The sequence below is a fragment of the Pan troglodytes genome, chromosome 11 (assembly GCF_028858775.2).
Source record: "Pan troglodytes isolate AG18354 chromosome 11, NHGRI_mPanTro3-v2.0_pri, whole genome shotgun sequence".
Taxonomy (NCBI): Eukaryota; Metazoa; Chordata; class Mammalia; order Primates; family Hominidae; genus Pan; species Pan troglodytes.
In genome coordinates this window covers 96,280,246-96,303,837 of record NC_072409.2, presented here as the reverse complement: position 1 = coordinate 96,303,837, position 23,592 = coordinate 96,280,246, and the positions used below count along the sequence as shown (strand labels likewise).

At 41.0% G+C, this 23,592-nt stretch overlaps 1 protein-coding gene across 4 annotated transcripts in view; it reads right to left on the bottom strand.

Annotated features, from left to right (window-relative positions):
- The window catches only part of SLC24A2 (solute carrier family 24 member 2), a 276,593-nt gene that overhangs the window by 91,390 nt on the left and 161,611 nt on the right, over positions 1-23,592 (bottom strand). For all 4 annotated transcript variants that reach the window (XM_016960672.4, XM_054658741.2, XM_009456372.4 and 1 more), the window contains exons 3-4: positions 17,241-17,279; positions 14,522-14,630 (exon numbers count right to left, since the gene is read on the bottom strand). In XM_016960672.4, coding sequence (XP_016816161.1) covers positions 14,522-14,630; positions 17,241-17,279 — 148 coding nt within the window. The remainder of the gene's footprint in view (positions 1-14,521; positions 14,631-17,240; positions 17,280-23,592) is intronic.

Genomic DNA, 23,592 nt, shown 5'->3' with positions numbered 1-23,592 from the left:
CAGGATGCAAAGAAAGGGTGGAAGATTAAGATATCTTTCCCAAATAGTTATGCATCTTAGATTAAATAGCAAATGCCTGCCAGTAAACCAGAGATTTGGTTACGCAGGAGGAGCTAGGGCATGCCATTATCTTTTGACCCCCAAGTGACACCCAAAGGGTGGCCTAAGAATGTTTCACCAGAATTAAAAAATTAATAGAGAGAATAAATGCTTCTGTAGATTTTTTATCAATATATTGGAAAGATACATTTTTTAGTCTGCTGAACACCTATGGACCCCAGGTAGAATTTTTTTCAAGTCTGCTCAATAGCTATGAACCCAAATGAAATCTGGCCTTTTGGAAGGAAATGAGTTAAGTATCATGTGACATGATTTCCTTCTCATTGTACAAAAGACAGGAGAACTCTGTAAATACAGAGACTAAAATTATACAGCTTTGGGATAACTTTTGCTCAATGAGAAGCTGATGAATAGAAAATCGGTTCCCATGTTATCTTATAGATAGGTATACCAGGACCTGAAGATATGGCACATGGTAAATAGGCTTCTTTTTCAGGAAAGAAAATATAGAAAAGATAATTCGAGGTCTTATGATTGAACCACTGAAAGCTGTCTAAAATTTTGACGGCTGCAAGAAAAAACGAACAACTGACAGCAACTTATTTGGCAAATGCCTACAGAGAACTAATGATGTGGCAAGCACTGTTCTATGTGCCCTACAAATAGCATTCCATTGAATACACTTAACAGCCCACGACAGATACCATTATCTTTCCTATTTTACAAAGGAGGAAGCTGAGTTACAGAGAAGTTAAGTAACCTGCCCAGGGGCACACAGCTAGTAAGAGGCAGAACTGGGGTTCAAACCAAGGTGGCTGGCTCCTCATTGTGTCTGCTCAGTAACTAATTCTGCTACTCCTCCCAAGAATCTGATGGGAAGAGGTCACCGTGCACACCCCAAGCAGGGTAGAGAGGGTTTTTCTAAATGGGCACATTGTGTGATGTCACCTTTGAACTCCTAGAATCAGGTCTTCATGATGTAATCCTCACTAGCATTGACAAGATGGGGTTTAGCTCTCAGGTCAAGAAAATAGTTGTAACCTATTCCAGATAGGAAACCTTGCATGACCTGCTGCATCACCTATGGAAATGTGTTGCATGAAAAAAAAATCAATAACTGGATGAAAGGTTTTTTTTCAGAAATGGCAGAGGAGAATTTTCATCATAAATAATTTTCTAAAATGAGATTGATTTACTATGGAATTTAACTCCTGCCAATACTGGTTGTTATGGTCTCAGGGCCTTAGAGTAAAAAGCAAAGCTACATTCACTATTGGTGTTTTGGGCTTAAGTGCTGCCATCTGGGAGGTCAAAGAGAAGTAGCCACATAGGTTACTGCAACTGCATATCTAAAGGTCAGGTTCAACAACAGCACTTAAACTGGCATTCAGGGAGTTAACTAGTCTGGGGCAAGCACTGGCTAAAGTTCCCCCAGAGTCTTGTCTACAGTGGGGGCCTGTAAAGGAGAACATTCCCAATGGGGTTACCACTCATATGTCAGCTTGCAATGGAAATATGTTTCGTGAATGAATATATGAGAACACACACACACACGCACACACACACACTAAACAAGTCTGATATAGACCTGTAAACTATATAAGCAACAATGCTGCTTGACTCTTTACAAATGTGTATGTGCACGTGTGTATAACATAGCCTCCTTTGAGCCCGGGGACAACCTGTGAAGGACCGTTTGTTGTGGGTGAGAGAATTCTTTTCAATGGCTGAAGTAAAGAGGCAAGATTTGGTGGATCTGATAATGTGAGGTCAGGAGAGAAATGGATCCTGACAGCCAGTTGAGGATTGAGTTTACAATATGATCAGCATGTACACATGAGTGCTGTGGCCAGTGCAAATCCCAGATGGAAGAGTCAACTAGAAAATGTGTTCCCTAGTGTCAGAGAAAGTCATCTCATCACAGAATGCAAGTCATTCAACCTCATCCCGTGAAGTGAGGCCCTGCTACTTATTAAACACTCAGAGGTGTCTTTAGTGTAAATGCCTTTCATTTGGGAGAAAACACCTCTGGATGCTCTCATATCACAGATGATGTTTATATAACAATACACATTTCGAATAGGAAGTCTTTGGTAAATGAAAGTGCTTCTTCACCTTCAGTGACTGCCCCCATCCTTTGGTCCCCCAAGTAATTGCATCTGTGACAGCTGCTTTTTATCTCTGGGAACTCTGAGCCCTCCCTTCTGAAGGAGTTCCCTTTTGAGCATAAGTTCCAGAGGAGAAAGATGAAGCTCTAATTTTATGGATACTTCATTGTCCTTTTCCTTCTTCATGATATCTTTGAGCTCAAATGCCATCAAAATCATTTTTCTTTGGGCAGGGTGCAGTGGCTCACAGCTGTAATCCCAGCACATTGGGAGGAGGCCAAGGCAGGTGGATAACCTGAGGTCAGGAGTTCGAGACCAGCCTGGCCAACATGGCGAAACCCGTCTCTACTAAAAATACAAAAATTAGCCAGACATAGTGTTGCATGCCTGTAATCATAGCTACTTGAGAGGCTGAGGCAGGAGACTCGCTTGAACCCGGGAGGTGGAGATGGCAGTGAGCCAAGATCATGCCACTGCATTCCAGCCTAGGTGATAGAGTGAGACTCTGTCTCAAAAAAAAAAAAAAAAAAATCAACTTTTTGGCCACATACCTTGTGGCCTTTGCTTCAAAGCCAAACTTTTCATTGGAGAAAGAAAGAGAGAGGGAACTTTTCTCATACTCAAAAGCAGTTTATTTCAGTAAGACAATTCACATTCCCTTATGGCTCAAATAACATTAATTTATAATGTGTACAACACAAAGAGAGATTCAGTTTCAACCATGTTTCAAATTCAAATATGAGAATAATGCTCTACTATTCCCTAAAGAGAGGAGCTATTTAACTTGTCCTGTGTTTGCTCTATGAGAGGCATTAATGGCCTGTCCTCCTCTATCCAGGGATTGATACTACTGTCATATTAGTAGACCACGGCCAGTAGATTGGATTTTATTTTTCTCCAGTGAAGATTTTCACTCATTTGCCTATTCATTTACCAGGCGGAGGCTGCACGCAAACATCTTGGTAATATAAGCTGATCTAAAATTTAAGATAGAAAGATTACAAAACTGCTTTTGAGAGACACCTTCTCCACTTTTTGGATAAAAGAGGGCATGAAATGACTTTCTCTTGGGACCAAACAAAAATTTATGAAAGCTCATTTTGAAGCTTTTTTTTTTTTTTTAAATAGAAGCTAAGAGAAATAAGCTCTGGTATTTGGTCAGACAAAAAGCAAACCCAGCAAGCAAGTGACAGTTTAATCTTAGTGTCAGCTTCAAGTTAACATTAAGTGTCTGTGTTAAAGACTTGGAAAGCCTTTACAGAACAGACAGATGTGTGAGCATGTGTGGCCATAGATAGAGTCCTGTGTGAGTGAAGTCTCCAGGCTCAGAAGTCAGACTTAGGAGCTGGGTGACTATGAGCAAGTCATGCCACCCCTTGGAACTGCAGTTTTCTCAGAGGTAAAACATGCATATGACTTCCCATAGCCACTGCTGAGAGAATTACATGAGATGACTTTCGGGTGTGTGGCACAGAGTGGGTACTACAAAAGTTCCACTTTCTTGTTTTCCTTCTCTACCATCTCTGAGGCCCTTAGTTTCCTGCACTGAAATCTCTCTCTCTCTCTCTCTCTCTCTCTCACACACACACACACACACACACACATGCATAGACACTTGCACATCCCTAGCACCCCTCGACAGGAGAGACTGCTAGAGCGTTAGTTCAGTGGGCAAGGAGCTACATGCCTGCTCATCTCAAAGGAACCACGTTTTGGTTGGGACAATACATAGTTTGGGGTTTCCCTGAGCCAGCTGGTTCCTCTGCTCATCCAGGCTCCTTACCTCCTTCAAGAACCTGCTTTCAAAACTCACTTTCTCCAGGAACACTTCCCTGAAGGCCCTTCCTCAGGGTTCACACAGTGATATGGATTTCCTGAGGGTCTGGCAAGCCTTGCTTGCCTGCAGCCAGTGCTCACTGTGTCCAGCGCCGTGCCTGCTGTACATCCACCAGGGCGCTTGCCATGCCAGGAGGCCACTTACATGAATGTGCGCTCTCACTGCTTCAGGAATGAGGGCCATGTCCCTTCAGTTGGGGATTCAAATGCTCCAGGAAGCCCCTCTCCTGCCCCGCTTGGTGCCTCACCAAGAGCAGTTAGTGAATCTGGCCAGGGCAGTGGTGCTTATACCCTATGGCAGTGTGCCCCTCCAGGGCCACCTCAGAGGAGACCCCGGTGGCCTCTGATCCAGCCTCTTCGCCAGCCTCCTGAATACTTCAGCCAGAACATCTAAAAGCTCCTCTTGATGATGCTTTTTTGTACTTCTTTGTTGAAAGTGTTGGACACTAGGACTGGGATTGAGTTGCATTTAGAGTTTAATTTGGAGAGAACTGACATCTTTATAACAGCATTTATTTAGATCTTTTATGTTCTTCAGAAATGATGATTGTGATGATTTTTGCCATAAGGTTCTTAAATATTTCTTTTGGGTTAATCTTTGGTATTTTATGGTTTTGTTGCATTTGTGAGTGGGGTCTTCATTGCTTTCATGTTTAAATAATCCTTTAGTTCACCAGTCCCCAGCGTTTTTGACACCAGGGATTGGCTTTTGTGGAAGACAATTTTTCCATGGGTGGGTGTGGGGTGAGTGGTGGGGATGGTTTCAGGATGAAACTGTTCCACTTCAGATCATCAGGCATTAGATTCTCATAAGGAGCCGCAACCTAGATCCTCACATGCACAGTTCACCATAGAGTTCACGCTCCTATGAGAACTGAATGCCTCCTCTGATCTGACAGGAGGTGGAGCTCAGGCGGTCATGCTCACCCACTGGCTGCTCACCTCCTGCTGTGTGGCCCAGTTCCTAATGGACCATGAACTGGTACCAGTGCATGGCCTGGGGGTTGGGGACCCCTGCTTTAGTTCAATTACAGGTGCATTAGGTGAGAATTATTCCTACTTCTATGTTTCTTAAGGTGTCTAGTGCACAAGTTTATTAAATATTGGTATTAGTAATACAACTGTTGTTACAATGAAAAAATGTAAATGAAAATTTGAATCTACACAAGGAAGGAGAAATTACTATAATTGTAGGAGAGTGTACAAGAGCCCACAGAAAATAAGTAAGAACCTTCATTTTTTTTGCAACTTCCTTCTCAAACTCAACACCAAATTGAGGTGGATGTTATTTTACAGGTGTTTGATTTTGTAAAAGGAATGAATGGTTAAAACAATAAACATCTTAGCCTCTTGTTGCGATGATAATTCTCTGAACATATAAAATTAGGCCTGGGGAATGTAATAAAGGAAAGAACAGTGTATTAAAGAGAAGAAAATGAAAGGAAACGAGAGAAGAACAAAGCATTTGGATGGAAGAGAGGAACAAGGAGATGGAAGAACTCATCAGGAAGGTGTGAGGCAGACAGCGAACATTTCCCATTGCAGCAGTGACTCCAGGACTAGAGAGAGATATATTCCATTATGCAGCAAATACTGACCAAGCACCTACATAATAACATCATTGCTGTGCTGGTACTATACAATGGTGGCCAAACCAGATCTGATCACTCTTCATAGCTGCAAAAGAACCATCAAGTAAATAGAACTTTGTTGGTCACTACAACAGAGCCCTTTGACAGGGCATGGATTAAGAAAATCTACATGGCTAGAGACATATAGTTCCCTAGCAGAAAAATTATAAAGGCAAGTACTCATTCAATTCATTTAGCAAATACGTACTGGGGCGCACTTGTGCCAGACACTAGGGATAGAGCCAAGCCTGTCCTGAGTCCTGCTCTGTTGGAGGTATAAGGGTAGAGACAGGCAGCATACAACAAATACATACGTTCATGGGGACAAGTGTTAAGGAGAATGCAGAGCAGGGAGAGGGAGAGTGAGAACTCGGATTCACTTTCATTGTTTTGCTTCTGATATTTTCAAAAGGTTGATTGAGTAAGGCCTCTGATCAGGTGACATGTGAAGGTTGACTTGAAGGAGGGGAGACCAGGAGCCAACTGGATATCTAGAAAAAGGGGGAACATGTGTAAGGGCCCTGAGGCAGGAGTGTGCTTGGGATTTGGAAGGAGCTGCTAGGCAGTCAGAGAAGCAGAACAAGGGAAATGACATGTGAGAGAAAAGAGAGAAGGGTAGAGAAATGAGGAGACAGGAAGGAGGGGAGAGGAGGGGGCAAAGCAGGGGAGGAAGGGAGGAAGGTGAGAGACGGGCAGAGAGAGATGAGGGAGGGGAAGGAGGGGAAACGAGGGCAGAGAAGAGGGAAGGAGGGGTGAGAGAAGAGAAGAGAGGATAGGAGGAAGAGAGGAGGCGGGAGGGGAAAGGCGGAGGGAGGTAGAGTGGGAAGTCGCAGGGGGTCTGGGGCCGCTGTACGCTCTAGGGCTTTTGCTCTTGGTGAGATGGTTTTGAGCAGAGGTGGGGTGTGATCTGACTTACATTTTAGGGGATCCAGGATTCTTCTATGGACAAGTTTGGGGCATGCCTTTTCTGGGGAAAGATTCAGGGCCACTGTGAAATAAATTGGACTCATGGGTCAGCAGACAGCCCTTCAAAAAGAGGGAAAAGGGGAACTTCCATCTCTTCCCTATAAATTGAGAACTCAAGAAGACTGGACAAAGGTTACTAGGGATGGGAAGAAGAAGGTGAACACATTTGACTCTAACTGGGCTCTACTATGGAGTTACATAATGTGGTCCTGGGAAAATAGATTTCCCCAAATCGATCTCATCTGAGAAGCATGACACTTGTGAGGAACTGCTGATGAGAGGTGGGGGGAACAGAGAGTATTAAGCAGCAGGGCTGGCTCTGACAACCTGCATTAAAAAGCTGACTCTACTATCCTAGGACTGTGGCTTCAGGCAGGTAAGAAAACCACTTGGGGTCTCAGTTTCTTCATCTATAAAATGAGGATAACAGATTCTCTCTCATGGGCTTGCTGAGAGAATTGAGTGAGATAATGTTTGCAAAGCACAGTACCTGGTACCTAGTAAGTGCTCAAATGTGAAAACCAAACACTATTATTATCACTATTACTCTCTGGAGCAAGCAAGATTCTATACTGAAGTCCTTTTCTGTCCATTTCTTAATAACATTTAGCATTTAACTGGCACTTATTCTCTGCCAGGCCTTGTTGTAAGTGCTTTTCATATATTAGCTCACATACTCTTCATTTGTTTTAGTTTCCTTTTTTTCTAATTTAGAGACAGAGGTCTTGCTATGTTGCCCAGGCTGCTCTTGTACTCCTAAGCTCAAGTAATCGTTCTGCCTTAGCCTCCAGAGTAGCTGGGATTACAGGTGTGTGCCAACATGCCCAGTGTATATTAGCTCGCATACTATTAAAACAACCCTGTGAGGTAGGTATTATTACTCTCTTTCTACAAATGAGGAGGTTGAGGCACAGAGAGGGTAAACAAATCATCCAAGGTCACACAGCTAGTGAAGGACAGAGCTGGGACTAGAACCCATGGGGGTCTAGTTTCAGTCAATCCTCACTCTTATTAAATGCTGTACTAGACTACCTCTCTGCTCATTCACTGCTCATAGTTCTTTATCAAAGACAGGAAACAAGCTGGGTATGGTGGCTTGCACCTGTAGTCCCACCTACTCAGGAGGCTGAGGTGGGAGGATCACTTGAGCCCAGGATTTCAAGTCTAGCCTGGGCAACATACCAAGACGCTGTTTCTAAAAACAAACAAAAACAACTGATAAAAAACAATTTTCATCTTGAATCATGTACGGGATCTTCTGTGTTTGGTCTCCTACTACTCAGCAGATGGAGAGAATGGCTTTGGAACCAGATCAATGTCGGTAGAGATATAACATCCATCTGGGCAGGTCACCAAGCTGCTCTGGGCCTTGGTATTTATCCATGAAGTGGGGATGATGAGATATATAAGAGACAAGTGTTCAATAAGTGGAAGCTACTATTGCCAATAGTGATAATGCTACACTTTGTTCAGTAAAAATACTACCATATAGTAGATCCTCACTTTTTAACAACTTTGTTATCTCTTTGTTCAAGGTGGTAATTTTCACCCCTGAATTTCTACTAGTCATTTGCCTTGTGGTGACTGTGATTGATCACCAGAAAAGACTGTGGTATTCCTTTCTCTGAAGTCTTTGGGAGAAGATATATGCCTATATGCCTGCCAAACACGACCTGCCAGTTCCTGTCTAGAGATGGCAGCCTGGGCTGCAGAAGCTTTAGAAGCAGTTCAAGACCACGCATTTTACAATTTTCACTTCTTTGAACTGAAACCATCAAGGCACAGGATGAGGAGGACATGAAGGTGGAGAGAGGAAGATATCACCATTTTTTCTCTATGCTCCTCTTTCCCCAAAAAGGTCAATCCTAAACATCTTTATCCCCAGCATTCTATTTTCTTCTCCTTGTCCCAAACCAGAGGAAGAGAGAGCTTTTAAAAAACCCTCTCTGGCAAAAGAGGTTCTTTAAGTCTTCCTAAGTAGAAGTGGTAGCAGTAGTAGTAGTAATAATAATATCAATAATAATAATAATAAAATCCATCCCTGGTCCAGGGATAGGTCAGAGCTCTTGTGATTTAAGCTGGTGTCTACACCAGGAGAACAAGGAATGCTGGGTTGGACATGGGGTTACACAAGGAGGCAGAGTAGCAGAAAAGAACTACAAACACAGACTGTGAGTCAGGCAGATACAGGTTCAAATTCTGGCTCTGCCATTTACTTCTTGTGTCACCTTGCCTTAGTGGGGCATAGAGCCATAGCCTCTTTACATGTCAGTGTCCTCTGAATGATGGAGTAGGGCTCATGGAAGGATTAAATGAGATGGTTTATATAAAGCACTCAGCATAGTGCCTGGCCTACAGAAAGTACTCTGCAAATGTTGGTTGGTGCTATCATTTTGAGACAAATGATAGGAGAAGATACTTCTCACTGCAAAAGTGCAACATCCAGCATCCTTGTTTTAGGTTCATGAAGATGTACCCCTGAGCAAATATAAAGGCTTGTTTAGAGAAAATGTTAAAATCAATATAGGACACTGAATTTATTAGAAAGATCAATTCAGATAGCCATCCTGTGATCTCAAAGACCAATAATTCTAGTTCCCCAAGGTTTTCTTATAAAAGAAAGAAAATATTTATTCCAACCATTCATCTGCCTTAAGCAGATTCCATCTTTTCATGAACAATGTCCTGTTCAGAGTTTTGTGTCCCTGAAAAGGCACTGTTCAGCTATGTTTGAACTAAACCTTCACCTAGTCAGGCCAACTTTGTCCCCCCTACATAATGTGGTCCATCCAGAGCACACCAAGGAACAATGAACAGTGGAACCAATAAACAATGTATGTCACTGAAACAGACTGGATCAGATCCAAGGTGGTTTCACCATGTTCTTTGGTATTCCTCCCTTTGAGAAGTGAAGTCTAATTTTGTCCCCATGAGTCTGGGCTGGACTTAGTGACTGCCTGACTGATTGAATGCAGTACAACTGACATCCTGGGATTTCCCAGGCTAGGTCATATAAAGCCTTGCAGCTTCTGCTTGGTCTTCCTGGAAGGTTTGCTCTTGGAACCCTTAACTACCATATAAAACATGTTAGTCTATCCACATGGAAAGGTCCTGAGACCACAGGGGGAATCAGGGGACCCAGTTGAGCCCAGCTTTCCACTGTGCCTTCCTTTGTAGGTGTTAAGCTTGAGTAAGGTCCTTTCAGACCTTCTAACCTACCCATCTACCAGCTAAATACCATCAAATGACCTCCAATGATGCCACATGGAACAGAAAACTCACCCAGGTAATCCCTGCTCAAATTTCGAATCCACAAAATTATGAGTAATAAGATGGTGGCAGTTATAAGCCACTAAGTCTTGGGGTGCTTTGTTGCACATCAACAGATAATAAAACGCAAACACTGCTGGACTCTTGTGACTCAGGCTCAGAGGCGGAACCAACCACTAATGAAGGCTTTTGGCAAGGGCTCATTCACTGGATTTTGGAAGACAACAACACCTGAGTGGCACAGATGAGACAAAGGGGAATGTGTTTCTGTAGGCCATCTGTCCTAGATGCTGCTTTCAAATGAATTTGAATAGTTCCCTTTTGAACATACACCAAATGCCAGTAGTGCCAATGCACTACCCAGCCAGGTGAACACCAGTGACATGAACGAACTGTTCTTTAGTGCTACAAGGAAGCTACTGACTGCAGCGTTCATGCCATCAACTTGGTGATGTAACTAGCATGCTCTTTGTTGTTAGAAGGTGACAGTTTGGCACAAGGACATGTGAATTCAAGTGATTAGATGCAAACTAAGAGAGATGACTATTTCTGAGAGCTGTGGGTTAATTTTTTTGGCTGTTCTCGGAATGGAAAATGATTGTGAATTTTGGGGGAAAAATACCAGAGCAATCTGTTTTCTTGGCCGCCTGCTATGGAGCAATTTTAAAGCATTGAAGTGCTTTCCATATTTTCTAATCACTCAAGTCCAGAGCTGATTATGGCTCTCAGCATCTCTCAGATTCACACCACTGTAGCCTCCCACATCTTTCAGGGAGAGGTTTCACCTTGAAAGCAGGTGCCCGGATTCAGGAGGCACATCTTGCTACAGCAGGAATACAGTTTAATTGTAGCACAGCTCCACAAGGGCCAGGCGTTTTGGAAAATCACTGATGGCCCAACTCTGAGACAACCTAGATTCACTTTCCCTTATCTCACAAAAACAAAACATAACCTCTTCTCCAAACAGAAAAAACAAAAACAAGCCCTACCAGAAACTGAATTCTTCCAAACAAAAACCAGGAACATTTAGATTATTGAGACCTGTGGGCAAGGACATGACCACATTCACAGGCGTGCACACACACACACACACACACACACACAGTTGCATATGATTAAACATCTCTAGAAGGAGCTTCATGAAACTGGAAACTGTGGTTTCCTCTGTGGAGAATTGGGGAACTGGAGAAAATTAGAGGGTTGATGAAGGAAGAAGACATTTTTTTTCACCTTAATCTTTGGAATATTTTGAAGTTTTAAAAATCATATATTGTGTTACTTTTCAAAATAATGAAGTAGAATAATTCCAAACCTGCATATGGCAATTAAGATGTGCTAGGCTGTGTATTTAACGCTTTGTGTATATTCACATTTTAATCCTTACAATAACCCTATGATGCAGACATCATTATGTATTTTCCTGATTTTACAGATGAGGAAACTGAGATACGGAAAGATTAGGTGACTTGTCCGAGGTCACACAGCTAGTAAATGCAGAACTGGGATCTGGACCCAGAGTCTGGATCGGGAGTCTGTCCTTTTAATTGCTACATAATACTGCCTTGCCCAAAATAAACATACTCAGGCCCTTTATCATACTTGAGTTGGAGTAGATAAAATTGTTCCTTTCTTCTCTCGCATGGTCAATATCAGGTCAATATCATGACTTTGAACAAGTTGCCTAATCTTCCTGAGACTTCGTCGCTAGTATGTGCCAGGTATTCTTCTAGGCTTTGTGGATAACTAGTGAATAAAATAGAGTCCCTGGTCTCAAGAAACTTCCTGTATCCTGGCAGAAACAGGCAATAAATAAACAATCACAGAAACCATGATATAAGCAGTAAAGAAAAATTAAAGGTTCATTGGCAGATGAGGATTGGGAACCCTGATTTATGCTGAATGGTCAGGAAGTATTTACACAGAGTGCTGAAAAATGGGCAGGAGTAAAGCAGGGAAAAATGGAAGGGGGTGGGGGAAAGGAAAATATTATAGTGGAGAGAACAGCCTATGGAAAAACCTGGGGCAGGGAAGGGGTGTTTGTCTGAAGACAGAAAGGTCTGTGTGACTAAAACAGAGTGAAATTGAGTTTGGAGCAAGAGGCAGATCATGTAGACCAGCGGTCCCCAAGCTTTTTTGCACCAGACACTGGGTCTTGGGGAAGACAATTTTTCCATGGCCAGGTCAAGGAGGATGATTTGGGGATGAAACTGTTCCACCTCGGATCATCAGGCATTAAATTCGAATAAGGAGCACACAACCTAGATCTCTCTCATGCACAGTTCACAATAGGGTTCGGCCCCCTATGAGAATCTAATACAAATGCTGATTTGAGAGGAGGTGGAGCTCAGGCGGTAATGCCTGCTGTCCTCCTGCTGGTACCAGTCCGTGGTCTGGGGGTTGGGGACCCCTGTCATAGACCATGATTTGGCTCACGTCCCACCCTCCAACTGCCATCTAACATGTTTGAACTGTGCATCCTATCAGCAAAATTTTTAAATGTATATAAATAGGTATCTATATTCATACCTATATCTATATTCCTATTATATATAGATACAAATACTAAAACATGAACAGAAACATTTTCAAAAATAGAAGCTAAGAAGAATGACAACGTAAATGATGAAGGTGCTGATATTTTCTCCTTCTTCCCAAAGGATCATCTTGCATATCTCCTGATCTACCTCATCTTCACCCCAGGACTACAGCTCTAATCCAGAAAGCAGTATGGCCTGTTTTAAGTGAGATTCAAAGAAACAGAACCATGAGAACTCTCCTGACTTTGAGGGGGGCTCCTTTTGCACAAACTACTAGTTGTGCAAGGATTTCACAATTTTCCTAAGAGCCCTGGGAAGCCACTGAATGTTATAAGTAGAAATGACATAACCTGATTTACTTTTTAAGAAGATTACTTGGGCTGCTGCATGGAACATATGTCTAGGCAGTGGCAATGGAAGAACTGAAAGACCAGCTAGGAAGCTACTGCAGGAATGCAGGAATGCAGGCAAGCGATGGAGATGGTTTGGAATAAAGTGCTGCAGGAGGGAGAGCAGTAGATACATTTGAGATCCATGTTGGTGGTGCTATATTTTGTGAAAGGAGAATAATAATGTTAGCTATGAAGCATTATTGTGAAGCATAAGTTTACAGAGGTGAAAATGCTTTGTCAACTGTAAGGTGCCAAAGATAACTATTAATATTACTATAGATGATGAAACCAAATACTAGAGAGACCCTAACTTGCCCAAAGTCACACAACTGCTTAGTAGTTGGGAGGAAGGAGTTAAAGCAGTTGGCCTGCAATCTCTTTACTCCCTTCTCTGGGGGTATATCCCGGGGGAAAGAAAAGAAGGCTCATGACCAGGTCTAACATCCTTGTCAAATGGACCTCCGTGTAGATAGATTAATGATATTTAGGATGTCCCTGGCTAAGAATTACCTCTAGTAAACAGATCCCAGGACCTGTGGAGGAAGGCTTCTTGGAGAATATCACATCAGCTATACACCTCGCTGTGGTATAACAGGAAGATGATTTGTGATTGAAATGCCCCATGCTCTGCAAGGAGAGGCGACCCTGTGTTCCTTACCTATTATTCTGAGTGAGGTGCATGTCCAGTGAAGGAAGATAGGTCCTTGGGAGCCACTCTTGGGTCACAGATTTTTCTTTACCTCATATGAACTTCTTGATTGCTTATATTCTTGAAATTATTTAGCAAAACCTTATATTGGGTAAGATCTCTGATTCATACAACATGATTCGACAATCAGATCCCCTGGCTTCATTCAGTGGCACGTATCTATTTCCTAGGCTGTATTAGCTCCTGTGTAACATTGAGCCCAATTATAAAGTCCAAGGATGAAGGGATAACATACTTGGTTATATTTGAACCCCTTACTAGTGACAAAACTAATATTTATTTGACACATCCGATATCTATCAACTTGAAAATAATTTTGGGGAATATTTATGCAGCTGAAGAAACACAATGTATTTGGCCTCATTGTGACTGAGTAACACTGGAAGTACACAATAATGGGTTGTTTGTGATGGTTCATGTGATTACACTGGGAAGTGAGCCAGGCTTTTTGGGTCTCCAATGACAGCTCCTAAGCAGTTCTCGAAGACAGGGCTTTTTAGATGCATAGATGCTCACCTCCCACCCTCCAATTGCCAAAGAATCAGTACACTCTCAACGTTCTGCCATGAACATCACTCCCCAAACCACTCATGGACCTCCTAAATCACAGAGTTCTTTTTCTCTCTTTTTTAAGGTGCACAATTTATCTTCACACACAATTTTGTTTTGAAACTTAGAAATGATGACAAAAGAGAACTGTTACTTCAGCTGGAAGGGAGGGAAACCTTTTTGTCCTCTCTGCTTCATAACAAACTATATTTATGCTGGAGGCATCAAAAGATAGAATCAGCACACGGACCTCACATCCTACTCCTGGTACAAAAAACACTGATGGTGAACTGAGCTGTTGCAGATAAAGCACGTCAAAGGGCCAGGGCTGCTTCTGGCAGAAGCTAAACAAGAGGAGGCTGGCAGGCGTGCATGACGACAGCACAAACATGTTTTATGCAGAGAAGCCTTTTGACATCCTTTTCCCCCCAAACAAGTTCCCAAACCAAAGCTTGATGTTTACCTTCGGCGAGTGGGTCAAGGGTGTGTATCATGAGTTGGAAGATGCTATTCCTCATGAGACTGTTGTGGAGGGAGGCAGAGCTTCCACCTCGCTGGAGACGCGGCTTAGCCTGAGCAGAGAAACCAAAGAGGTGGTTAGTCTCAGCAATGAAAGACAAGTGCATTATAGACAAGATCCTCACCTAGTCTGGTGGCCACTCATTTCTGTCGCATGGTCACACGGTATTGAGCCAAAGATTTTCAAAGCACATTTCAAAGCCCCTGAGGGAATGGCTCTCTCACATTCTTTCCTACTAAATGAATGCATTGCTTCCCTTTTTAAAAAGAGCTTTGTAAATGCCAGACAATGTGTTATATGCTTCACATCCCTTCATTTATCTTATTTGCAAAATGAACCCTATGAACTAGATGCTATTATTTATTCTTGTTAGATAGATGAGGACATTTCATCTCAGACAAGTGAAATGAGGTGTCCAAGTCACACTGACAAGAAGTGGAGGCTGGAGGAATGGATCCCAGGTCTGCTTTTCTCAATGACTATTCTCTAAACCAGTGGGTGGTCTCTAACATTTTTGAAGTATGCATCCTGTCAGTAAAATGTTTAAATGTATATAAATAGGCATCTATGCCCATATCTGCATAGATACACATACTAAAATATGAACATATAAAAACACTTTCAAAAATAGAAGTTAAGAAGAATAACACAGTAAATGACGAAGTGCTAATATTTTCTCCTTGCTTCCCAGAGTCTTGCACATCTCCTGGGCTACCTCATCTCTACCCTGGGACTACAGCTCTAATCCAGAAAGCAGCATAGCCTGTGTTAAGTGAAATTCAAGGAGCAGAAGCTCTTATCATGAAACCATGAGAACTCTCCCGACTTTGAGGGGGGCTCCTTTTGCACAAACTACTAGTTGTGATCCGTTGGCCAAATAAAAGGAACTGGTACGTGAGAAGGAAGAATGAGTATCTAGAGATATGGTTACTGACAAACTCTTTTTCTTCTATCTTCAAAAGCAAACAACCTAAAAACTCCCAAACCCTCTGTGTTTTGATGGGTTTTTATCCTGAATAGGAACTGCTGTCTCCCCGTGGTTGATTTTGTGTTGATCATCACAAGAGAAGACTCTCTGAGGCAGCCAAGCTTTATAGACAGACAGATTTAAGGAGTTGAAAGGTATCGTAATGTAAGGGAATTAATTTCTTATTGAACTTTCAGTGTAAAAGTTTGACAGGTAAATTTTCTGGGGCAGGTAAAAATAAAATACTATTCTCCACTATGTCTTTCAAACTTCTGCATAACAGGGTTTTCCAAAATATTCCATCATACTCCAGACCCACAAGGGGGCTTCCCCAAAAATGTCCCATAAGAGACCCCATGATCAAATACATATTTGATATATATTGGAAAGTGCTATATCCTAGACCAACTCACGTCAGGGTTTCAAACTACACATTAGACCACTAAGTCTAACACTAAAGAAATCTGTTTAACTTGATTAACTTGGGCAGTGTTTCCAAACGATTATCCATAGGATCTTATTTTGTAAAACACTTGTTAACAATCATGGTCCACACATTTGGAGACAAACATGAAACCCGTAGAAAGTATGAGTAAAATCTCACTATGAGATACCCGAAGAAATCCGGCTCTCTTAGTGTGATTTATTATAATATTCTATTGGAAATCACATTGCCAATTCAATAGGGTTGGAAAAGAATCAGTGGGGATTACTGGTGCCTCAATGGTGAACCAGATTATGGCTCCCTAATAGAAGAGATTGAGTCTGTATCCGTGTTCTGGTACTGGATCAGGTGTATTCTATGGGCTCTCAATGAATGTTATGTCTTTGCCCTGAGCATTACAGGAGGAAGGACAGGGTCATATGTATCTTTATTACTAACTCTTTTGGCCTTGAAAGTCTTAAACATTTTTTAATGCATTGTATTATTAGTTATAGAGGATTCAGATGATTAAGGTTCAAAACATTTTAGGAGCAAACTTAGGAGACCTGAATAAAATGGAAATGTAATCACTGTTTGATGGCTGAACACAAAAATTCTGAAGGTTGTTTCTTTACGATGCTGCAAAATCTGAAATGTGATGTGTTAATTAAATAGGAACTCGAAAACGTGTTTATCAATAATAACTCGTCATAACTATTATGGTCCTTATTCTGCGAAACTGGAAGAACTCTGGTGTGGAGATCTTCATTTGAAAAAGGTTACATCTAGAGAAGTACTGAAAGCATTCTTTTGTGTACTATATATACATTAAGTATATAGGTCTCATGTAGCATTTCTTTCTTTTGATGAGACCAAAAGAAATTTCCAATCAAAGTATGTGCATGCAGATACACAAAGAAAACAAATATTGAGCATTAGATCCCACACTACCCCCAAATATTAGTTCAACATCCCTTGGAATGCAATTTGGAAATATCTCACTCTTCCAACTTCCACAAAAGTTCATACCAAATGGAAGAGAAAATTCAAACTTTTGAAACCTAGTCCCAGAAGGCATGTGTCCATGAATGCCAGAATTCAGTCATCACTAATTGTAGCACGGAGTAGAAGTACACATCAGGGGTTAGATTATTTAAGAATTCCAAGGGAGAGAGTAATGTGTTGAGCACACAAACCCGTCTCACTCCCACCCCTGCCCCACACTCTCCGCAGGCACACAAACAGGTACAGACAAAGCCACTGCTTCCTACCGGTAGAGTCGGTTCATCCTTGTCCCTGGCTGCAGATGGCTGCATAAGAGAAAAAGGCAAAGACAAAAGACAAAGAAATAAATAAATGAAGAATCACATATGGCATTTACATTTAATAACAAGCATCAGTATAGGGGAAGATTTCGTTCTTTCTGCTCCTGGGATGAGTTAAGCCAAAACAGGGGACTAAGGATGTATATTTTTAGCCAAAATATAATGGTTTATTTAGGTACATGATTCATTCTCCTGAAAGGTCAAAGTTGAATGGCCAACCCGAATGTCCAGCAATACAGAGCAGTTAAGTCAACTGTGGCCCAGCCATGCAGTGGAATACTACGTGATCATTAAAACGAATGAGGTAATTCACATGTTCTGACATAGAAAATATCTATTGATAACTGAAAAAATTAAACATTTATAAATATTTGTTTCATTTCATAAAGGAAAATAATTAATATTTTAGTGCATATAAAGAAAAAAATTCTGAAAGAATGATACCAAACTGTTATTAGTGGTTGTTACTGGGGGATGGGATTGCAAAGAAATGTCATTTTCTATATGTTTTGGGGGGAGTCAGCATTCATTGCTCCATGTATTATGAATAAAATAAAGCTCACAGAAGTTAGGCCACTGAATTAAAGACTAGGATCATCCCATATGGAAATCAGATAACCCATCTTTCCTTCTGTTCCCATCACCTCAAGTTTTCTATTCTAAAAAGAGAAGTCTCTGTCCAGTTGAGAAATGTGGATTAGAACACAAGGGCACATAAAGGCCTGGTAATCTGCTGGAAGCGAATGCAACTCAGACAAGGGGGCAGTGGAATTCTACCCACATGACCCACCTGGACAGCTTTTACTTCCTCAACTCAATGGGAACTCTCCTTCTTCGCCAGAACCGGGGACCACCCTGGGATCTTTCCAACGAGATACAGGTGCCTGGTGAATAGTTCCTCATACTTAGACAGCACTTTCGTCACTTCACCTCAACTACAGGTGCAGACAGCAAGAACAAACTGGAACCCTTCCCCTGTCTGGCCTTCTGGTCCTCCCCATTAGGGTCTAAACAGACGTCTGTCTTCAGGAATAATCACATACTTGGAGGAGAGTAGCCAGATGCAGAACAGTTTTAAAACCTTCATGTGCTCTAGGATTTCTGTTTTAGGGTCTACCACACCTACCATGTAAAAATATTAAGATGTCCCCACATCCCATCTAAAATATTCAATTACCTAAAATATACACTTTTGTGTAAAAAAAAAATAGAAGGGATTCTTATAATTTTGAATTTCAAATTATTTGCTATGTGCCAATCATTTAAGTTAGGATTAGCATGCTCAAAATCTTGCAAAGTGAAAAAATCAAATCTACAATTTGTTTTCACATGTAATGGATTTTTAAGAAGGTGAAATTCAACACTTAATGAGGTTGATGTTAAATATTTTGTGGACATTCAATTAGACATTTAATGATTTTGATTTTTGTAGACACCTTTTTGGATTCTGGAGTCAATACCAATGTGTTTTTTCCCCCTTCTGGTTCCAAGCATTTTTATAGGCTCTTGAAGAACTTGCAAGTCTCAGACATAGACAGAAGGGTTCTGCGTTGGTGGTAATTTCTGAGCACAGCCTGTGGGCATCACTAAATTCGCCTTGACCCTTGGGTTGGGGGCTCTCTCTCAATGACTTCTCTAAAAACGCTAATAGGGAAATATCCTGATGCCCTAGTTCCCAAGAGCCTGCTTGCGGAACTGGAGTGGACAGGAAACTGTCCTTTGATTTCCCACTTTCCTCTGAACGGCACCGTATGATCCTGCTTCTCTCTGGCAGGTCCTCTCCTTTTCTTTCCTTCCACATCAGACAGCTCAACAAATGGCCTCACAGTCTACAGAGCAATCCCCTAGGGAAATTTTCCAGGGCAGCAAGCTCAGCCTTTAGACATACATTGAGATTAACCGTCAGAGCACGCCTGGTCAGTTAACAAATTTACACCTTGTGGCTAAATGGGAGACCAATAATTATGAGCTGGAATTGATACCACAGTGTTAACACAGAACATGAAGGAACAGGATGAAAGCGGGGAGAGAAAAAGGTGGGCTTTATAAGGGCAGAAACGTCACCAGCTGAGAGTTTGAATTTTAAAAAATATATCTAAATACATGATTTAAGGAAGGAAAAAAAAATCCAAACCTGTCTTTTGGTCTGAAAAGAAGAAAAAAATATCTACTCTATCGACTTCCTTTTCCTCTCACAGCAAGGAGGATCATAAAACATAAAAAGTGGAAGGAAAATGCCTGTACATAGATTCTTCAGAGAAAAAACTGAGTGCAGAGACAGGCCTGAAATTCTCTATAAAATATCCCACTGTTGACATCATTCGTTTTCTTTCAAGTGTAATCTGCAGACATGAATATACATCAGGGTATAATATGTAAATTTAGGTATACACACAAATGGCAGCGGAGGCCATTAAAACACCCCTCTACTTTCCTTTTATGTAGCCCTGTTGCAAAAGAGATAAGAAGTGTGACACATGATGGTAATTGCCCATTTCCAGGGGCTCACCCACATCTACTGATAATTCGAAGTTCACCTGACTTAGCCTTGCTCTAATTGCATCCTGAAGCAGCCTCACAGTCCTGACAATATGCAGCTGATTACGTTACAAATTCAATTTTAAAGGGGTTTAATTACACAGGAAGTAACTAGTGAAGGTGACAAAGAAATGATTTTAATGTGTATAGCCAGTGGGTTTTGGGTTGGCCTAGTGTTGTGAATTTATTTTCAAGGCCATTAAATACATGGCAAGTTTATTCTAACCCATGGGATATTACAGAAGACAACTTCTTCAAAAGAAGACCAACATGACTCTAAGGATTAATCTTGGCATTCTTATGATGCATTTTGCTTTTTAACGCCCTTAATTTTAAACACACCAAAATACCACTCATTTGGGCTGTATTAATATGAAAGCCCAATTCCTGGTGGTCAGCATGCTATGGATTGGCTTAACAAATTCCTATAAATAAATAAATAAATAAATTTAATGAATACGTTTATAAATAAATTTCCTATAGCTGTAGAAAAAGTCTGTTAAGCCAATCTATAGTACACACACAGCAATTCTTTGAGGATTGTTTAAAAGAATTCATAAACTACATCCTGAAGGTCTCAGATCAGGGCTTTGGTGTGCCAACGCAGACTCCCCTCACCATTTATGACAGCAAGACTTTGGCAGGCCATTGTCTACTTATGAGAAAATATTCTGTAATTCAAACCTTTATTCAATTAAACTGGCCCCCTTCTCAATGACTCAAATTAGTCATATGGTGATTGCACTTAAATTGAGCAACTGGAAGATGACTTTAATCTCTATTGTCCTTCCTGGTGGAAATCCCATTTCCTTTTTTTTCTTTTCTTTTTTTTTTTTGAGATGGGGTTTCACTCTTGTCACCCAGGTTGGAGTGCAATGGCATGATTTCAGCTCACTGCAACCTCTGCCTCTCAGGTTCAAGCAATTCTCCTGCCTCAGCCTCCCGAGTAGCTGGGATTACAGGTGCCCGCCACCACGCCCAGCTAATTTTTGTATTCTTAGTAGAGACAGGGTTTTGCTATGTTGGCCAGGCTGGTCTCGGACTCCTGACCTCAGGTTATCCACCCACCTCAGCCTCCCAAAGTGCTGGGATTACAAGTGTGAGCCACCGCGCCCTGCTGGAAATCCCATTTCTTTATAGGAATTTTGCTACTTATTTGATAGGTGTTTTGAAATTGTCCATTTATGCTTCCATCCCAGATAATAAAATGCATAGCCCATTTGGATAGCATTTTGATGCTATAAATCAGTCCCAAGTCCTTAAATCTTCTTTCTTCCTTTGATCCTTGAAAGCGAGAAATGATTTTGCTGACTATAAAGTGTAGTTTTGATGGATCTTTGTATATAGCCTTTCACCACATACAGGCCCCTAGTCCCACCTCACACACATAAAAAATTAGGCCAATACTGCAGTCCAGCTGCCTCAGGGCCACTCAGTAAGAGGATACTAACATGTTCATGGTTCACTCTGGTAATTATCTACTTACAAATCACATAATCAAATGGGTCACCATGAAGACTTCATAGGACAAAAGACAAGTGTGTAACTAAGGGATTTTTTTTTGGTCAATGACGTGGCATCAGATATAGAAGAACAATAAACAGTTCGTTGCTAAAGCTAAGTAACAGCTATAAACTTCCACCACTTTAATTTTCCACCAAGTCCTGCAAAATGGAGCTAAAATGCATTATGCCAAGGACCTGGAAGCATTATAAAGTCTATAGAAATAAACATATTATTTTGTGAAAAATATAATCTGAAACAAATATGCCCATGATTAGAATATTAATCCAATATTCCAATGGACACGAATTTTAATGTCTTAGAATTCAGGAAGATTTGGCGAGGAATGATTTGAATGACTGATTTTCATTTAAAAAATTAACATGAAAGTATAAAATGATGTTTCCTTTTTCTTTCAATACACTACTGTAATAAATAAAAACATTCAAAATGTCTCTCCTTGTTAAAGATGAATAAACCTCAAAGCCTATTGGGAAGACTAGATACAAGGTGCAAAGTCCTCAAATCCGAAATATAAAAGGAAAAACACCCTACTACCTCTTAGTCAGATGGAAACTCATCTCTTTCTCCCTCCTTTTACTTTGTCTTAACATAGTCCCTAAAACATTAAGGGAGGGGAGATTAAATAAATTCCTAGAGAAAGAAATAAAAATTTATATTCAAATTACTTTGACTGGTTGCTGGTAATTATCTGACAATCATGGCCCTTCTGCAAAGAAGGAATCTCAGAGAACAATGAAGTGCTGAAGATGACAGCCCAGGGTGCAGGAGTACCCACTTTACAATCCGGTTTAAAGAAATACACTGGGATGGACAGAAGGGGTAGAAATGATCAAGTAAAAAGTGTGGTAATGAAAGCTCACATTTTGGAAGCAAAGCCTTTTGATGATTTGTTTGGATAATCTTCATGGTCATGAAATATTTGAGATAGTAGAAAAAATTTTTGAGAAGAATAGATATCTTCGCCAATATGGAAGGAGTAGAAGAGAAATTGTTTAGAGACAGTTAAAGAACAATTTGGAATATGGAATACTCAGTAAGGCAAGGGGGCCAGGGTGACTTCATTAAGCAGAATCTAAATGACAAGTTAAATCTACACAATTGTAATCAGAGTCTCCAAAATTTCTTGATCATATACCATTATCAGATAGAGCCTTGCTCTGTTGTTGCCCAGGCTGGAGTGCAGTGGTGCGACCATAGCTCCCTGCAACCTCAAACTCCTGGGCTCAAGCAATCCTCTTGCTTCAACCTCCCAAGTAGTTGGGTCTGTAGGAAAGCACTATGATGCCCAGATAATTACGAAAAAAAAAATTCTTTTATAGAGGCCAGGGTCTTGCTATATTGCCCAGACTGGTCTCGAACTCCTAGTCTCAAGTGATCCTCCCACCTGAGCCTCCCAAAGTGCTGAGATTTTAGGTGTGAGCCACTGTTCCCAGCCTATCTACTTATGTATCTATGTGCTACTGGCAACCATTGTAAAAACACGGACTAATTTCTTCCCTCTTTTAAAAAAGATAACAAATAGTAGTCTTAATATTTTTTTCTGGCATTCCAAATAATTATCTTGTGCACTCCACTGGAACATTAGCACAAACTTTTAGAAATGAATTCTTTCAATGCCTCTCACAGAATTGATAAGCTATATGGAATGTATTAATATCTTTTACCCAACTCCTTCAGTTAGCCTCCCTAATACTGGAAGTTGTAAGATCCTTGAGGACAGGATTCACCTCTTTGCCTTCCATGGTCCTTAACTGTGGCTACTTAAAATGCAATTAAGAGGCCTGGGTGAGTGAGAGCACCATGGCAGAACAGAACTGTGTGCTTCTGGGTCAGTTACCAGAGCTCCTCAGCTGCTTGTGTCACTGGCTAAATTAACAGTAATGGTGATTATTTAAGTCTACCTATTAATGTCTACCTATTAAATCAATTAAAGATTAATTAATCTTTCTTATTAAGTATGTACATAGAAGACAGTAATCCTCATCTTACAAATGGAGAAAGAGAGGCAAGAAGGGCCTCAGGCTATTTCTGTACTTAGGATACTAAGCACCAGTGTTAATTCACTTAATTTAGGAATTAACAACCCGACTACCCCTGCTATCTCTTGCCTTCCCCTGAAAAATCCAGATGTTCCTAATTTACTTTGTTGTACCATTTCAGCAATTCTCACAATTGCTAATGAATAATTTTGATATGCCAATCAAACACAATCTGCTAGTGGTGTTCTGGTATT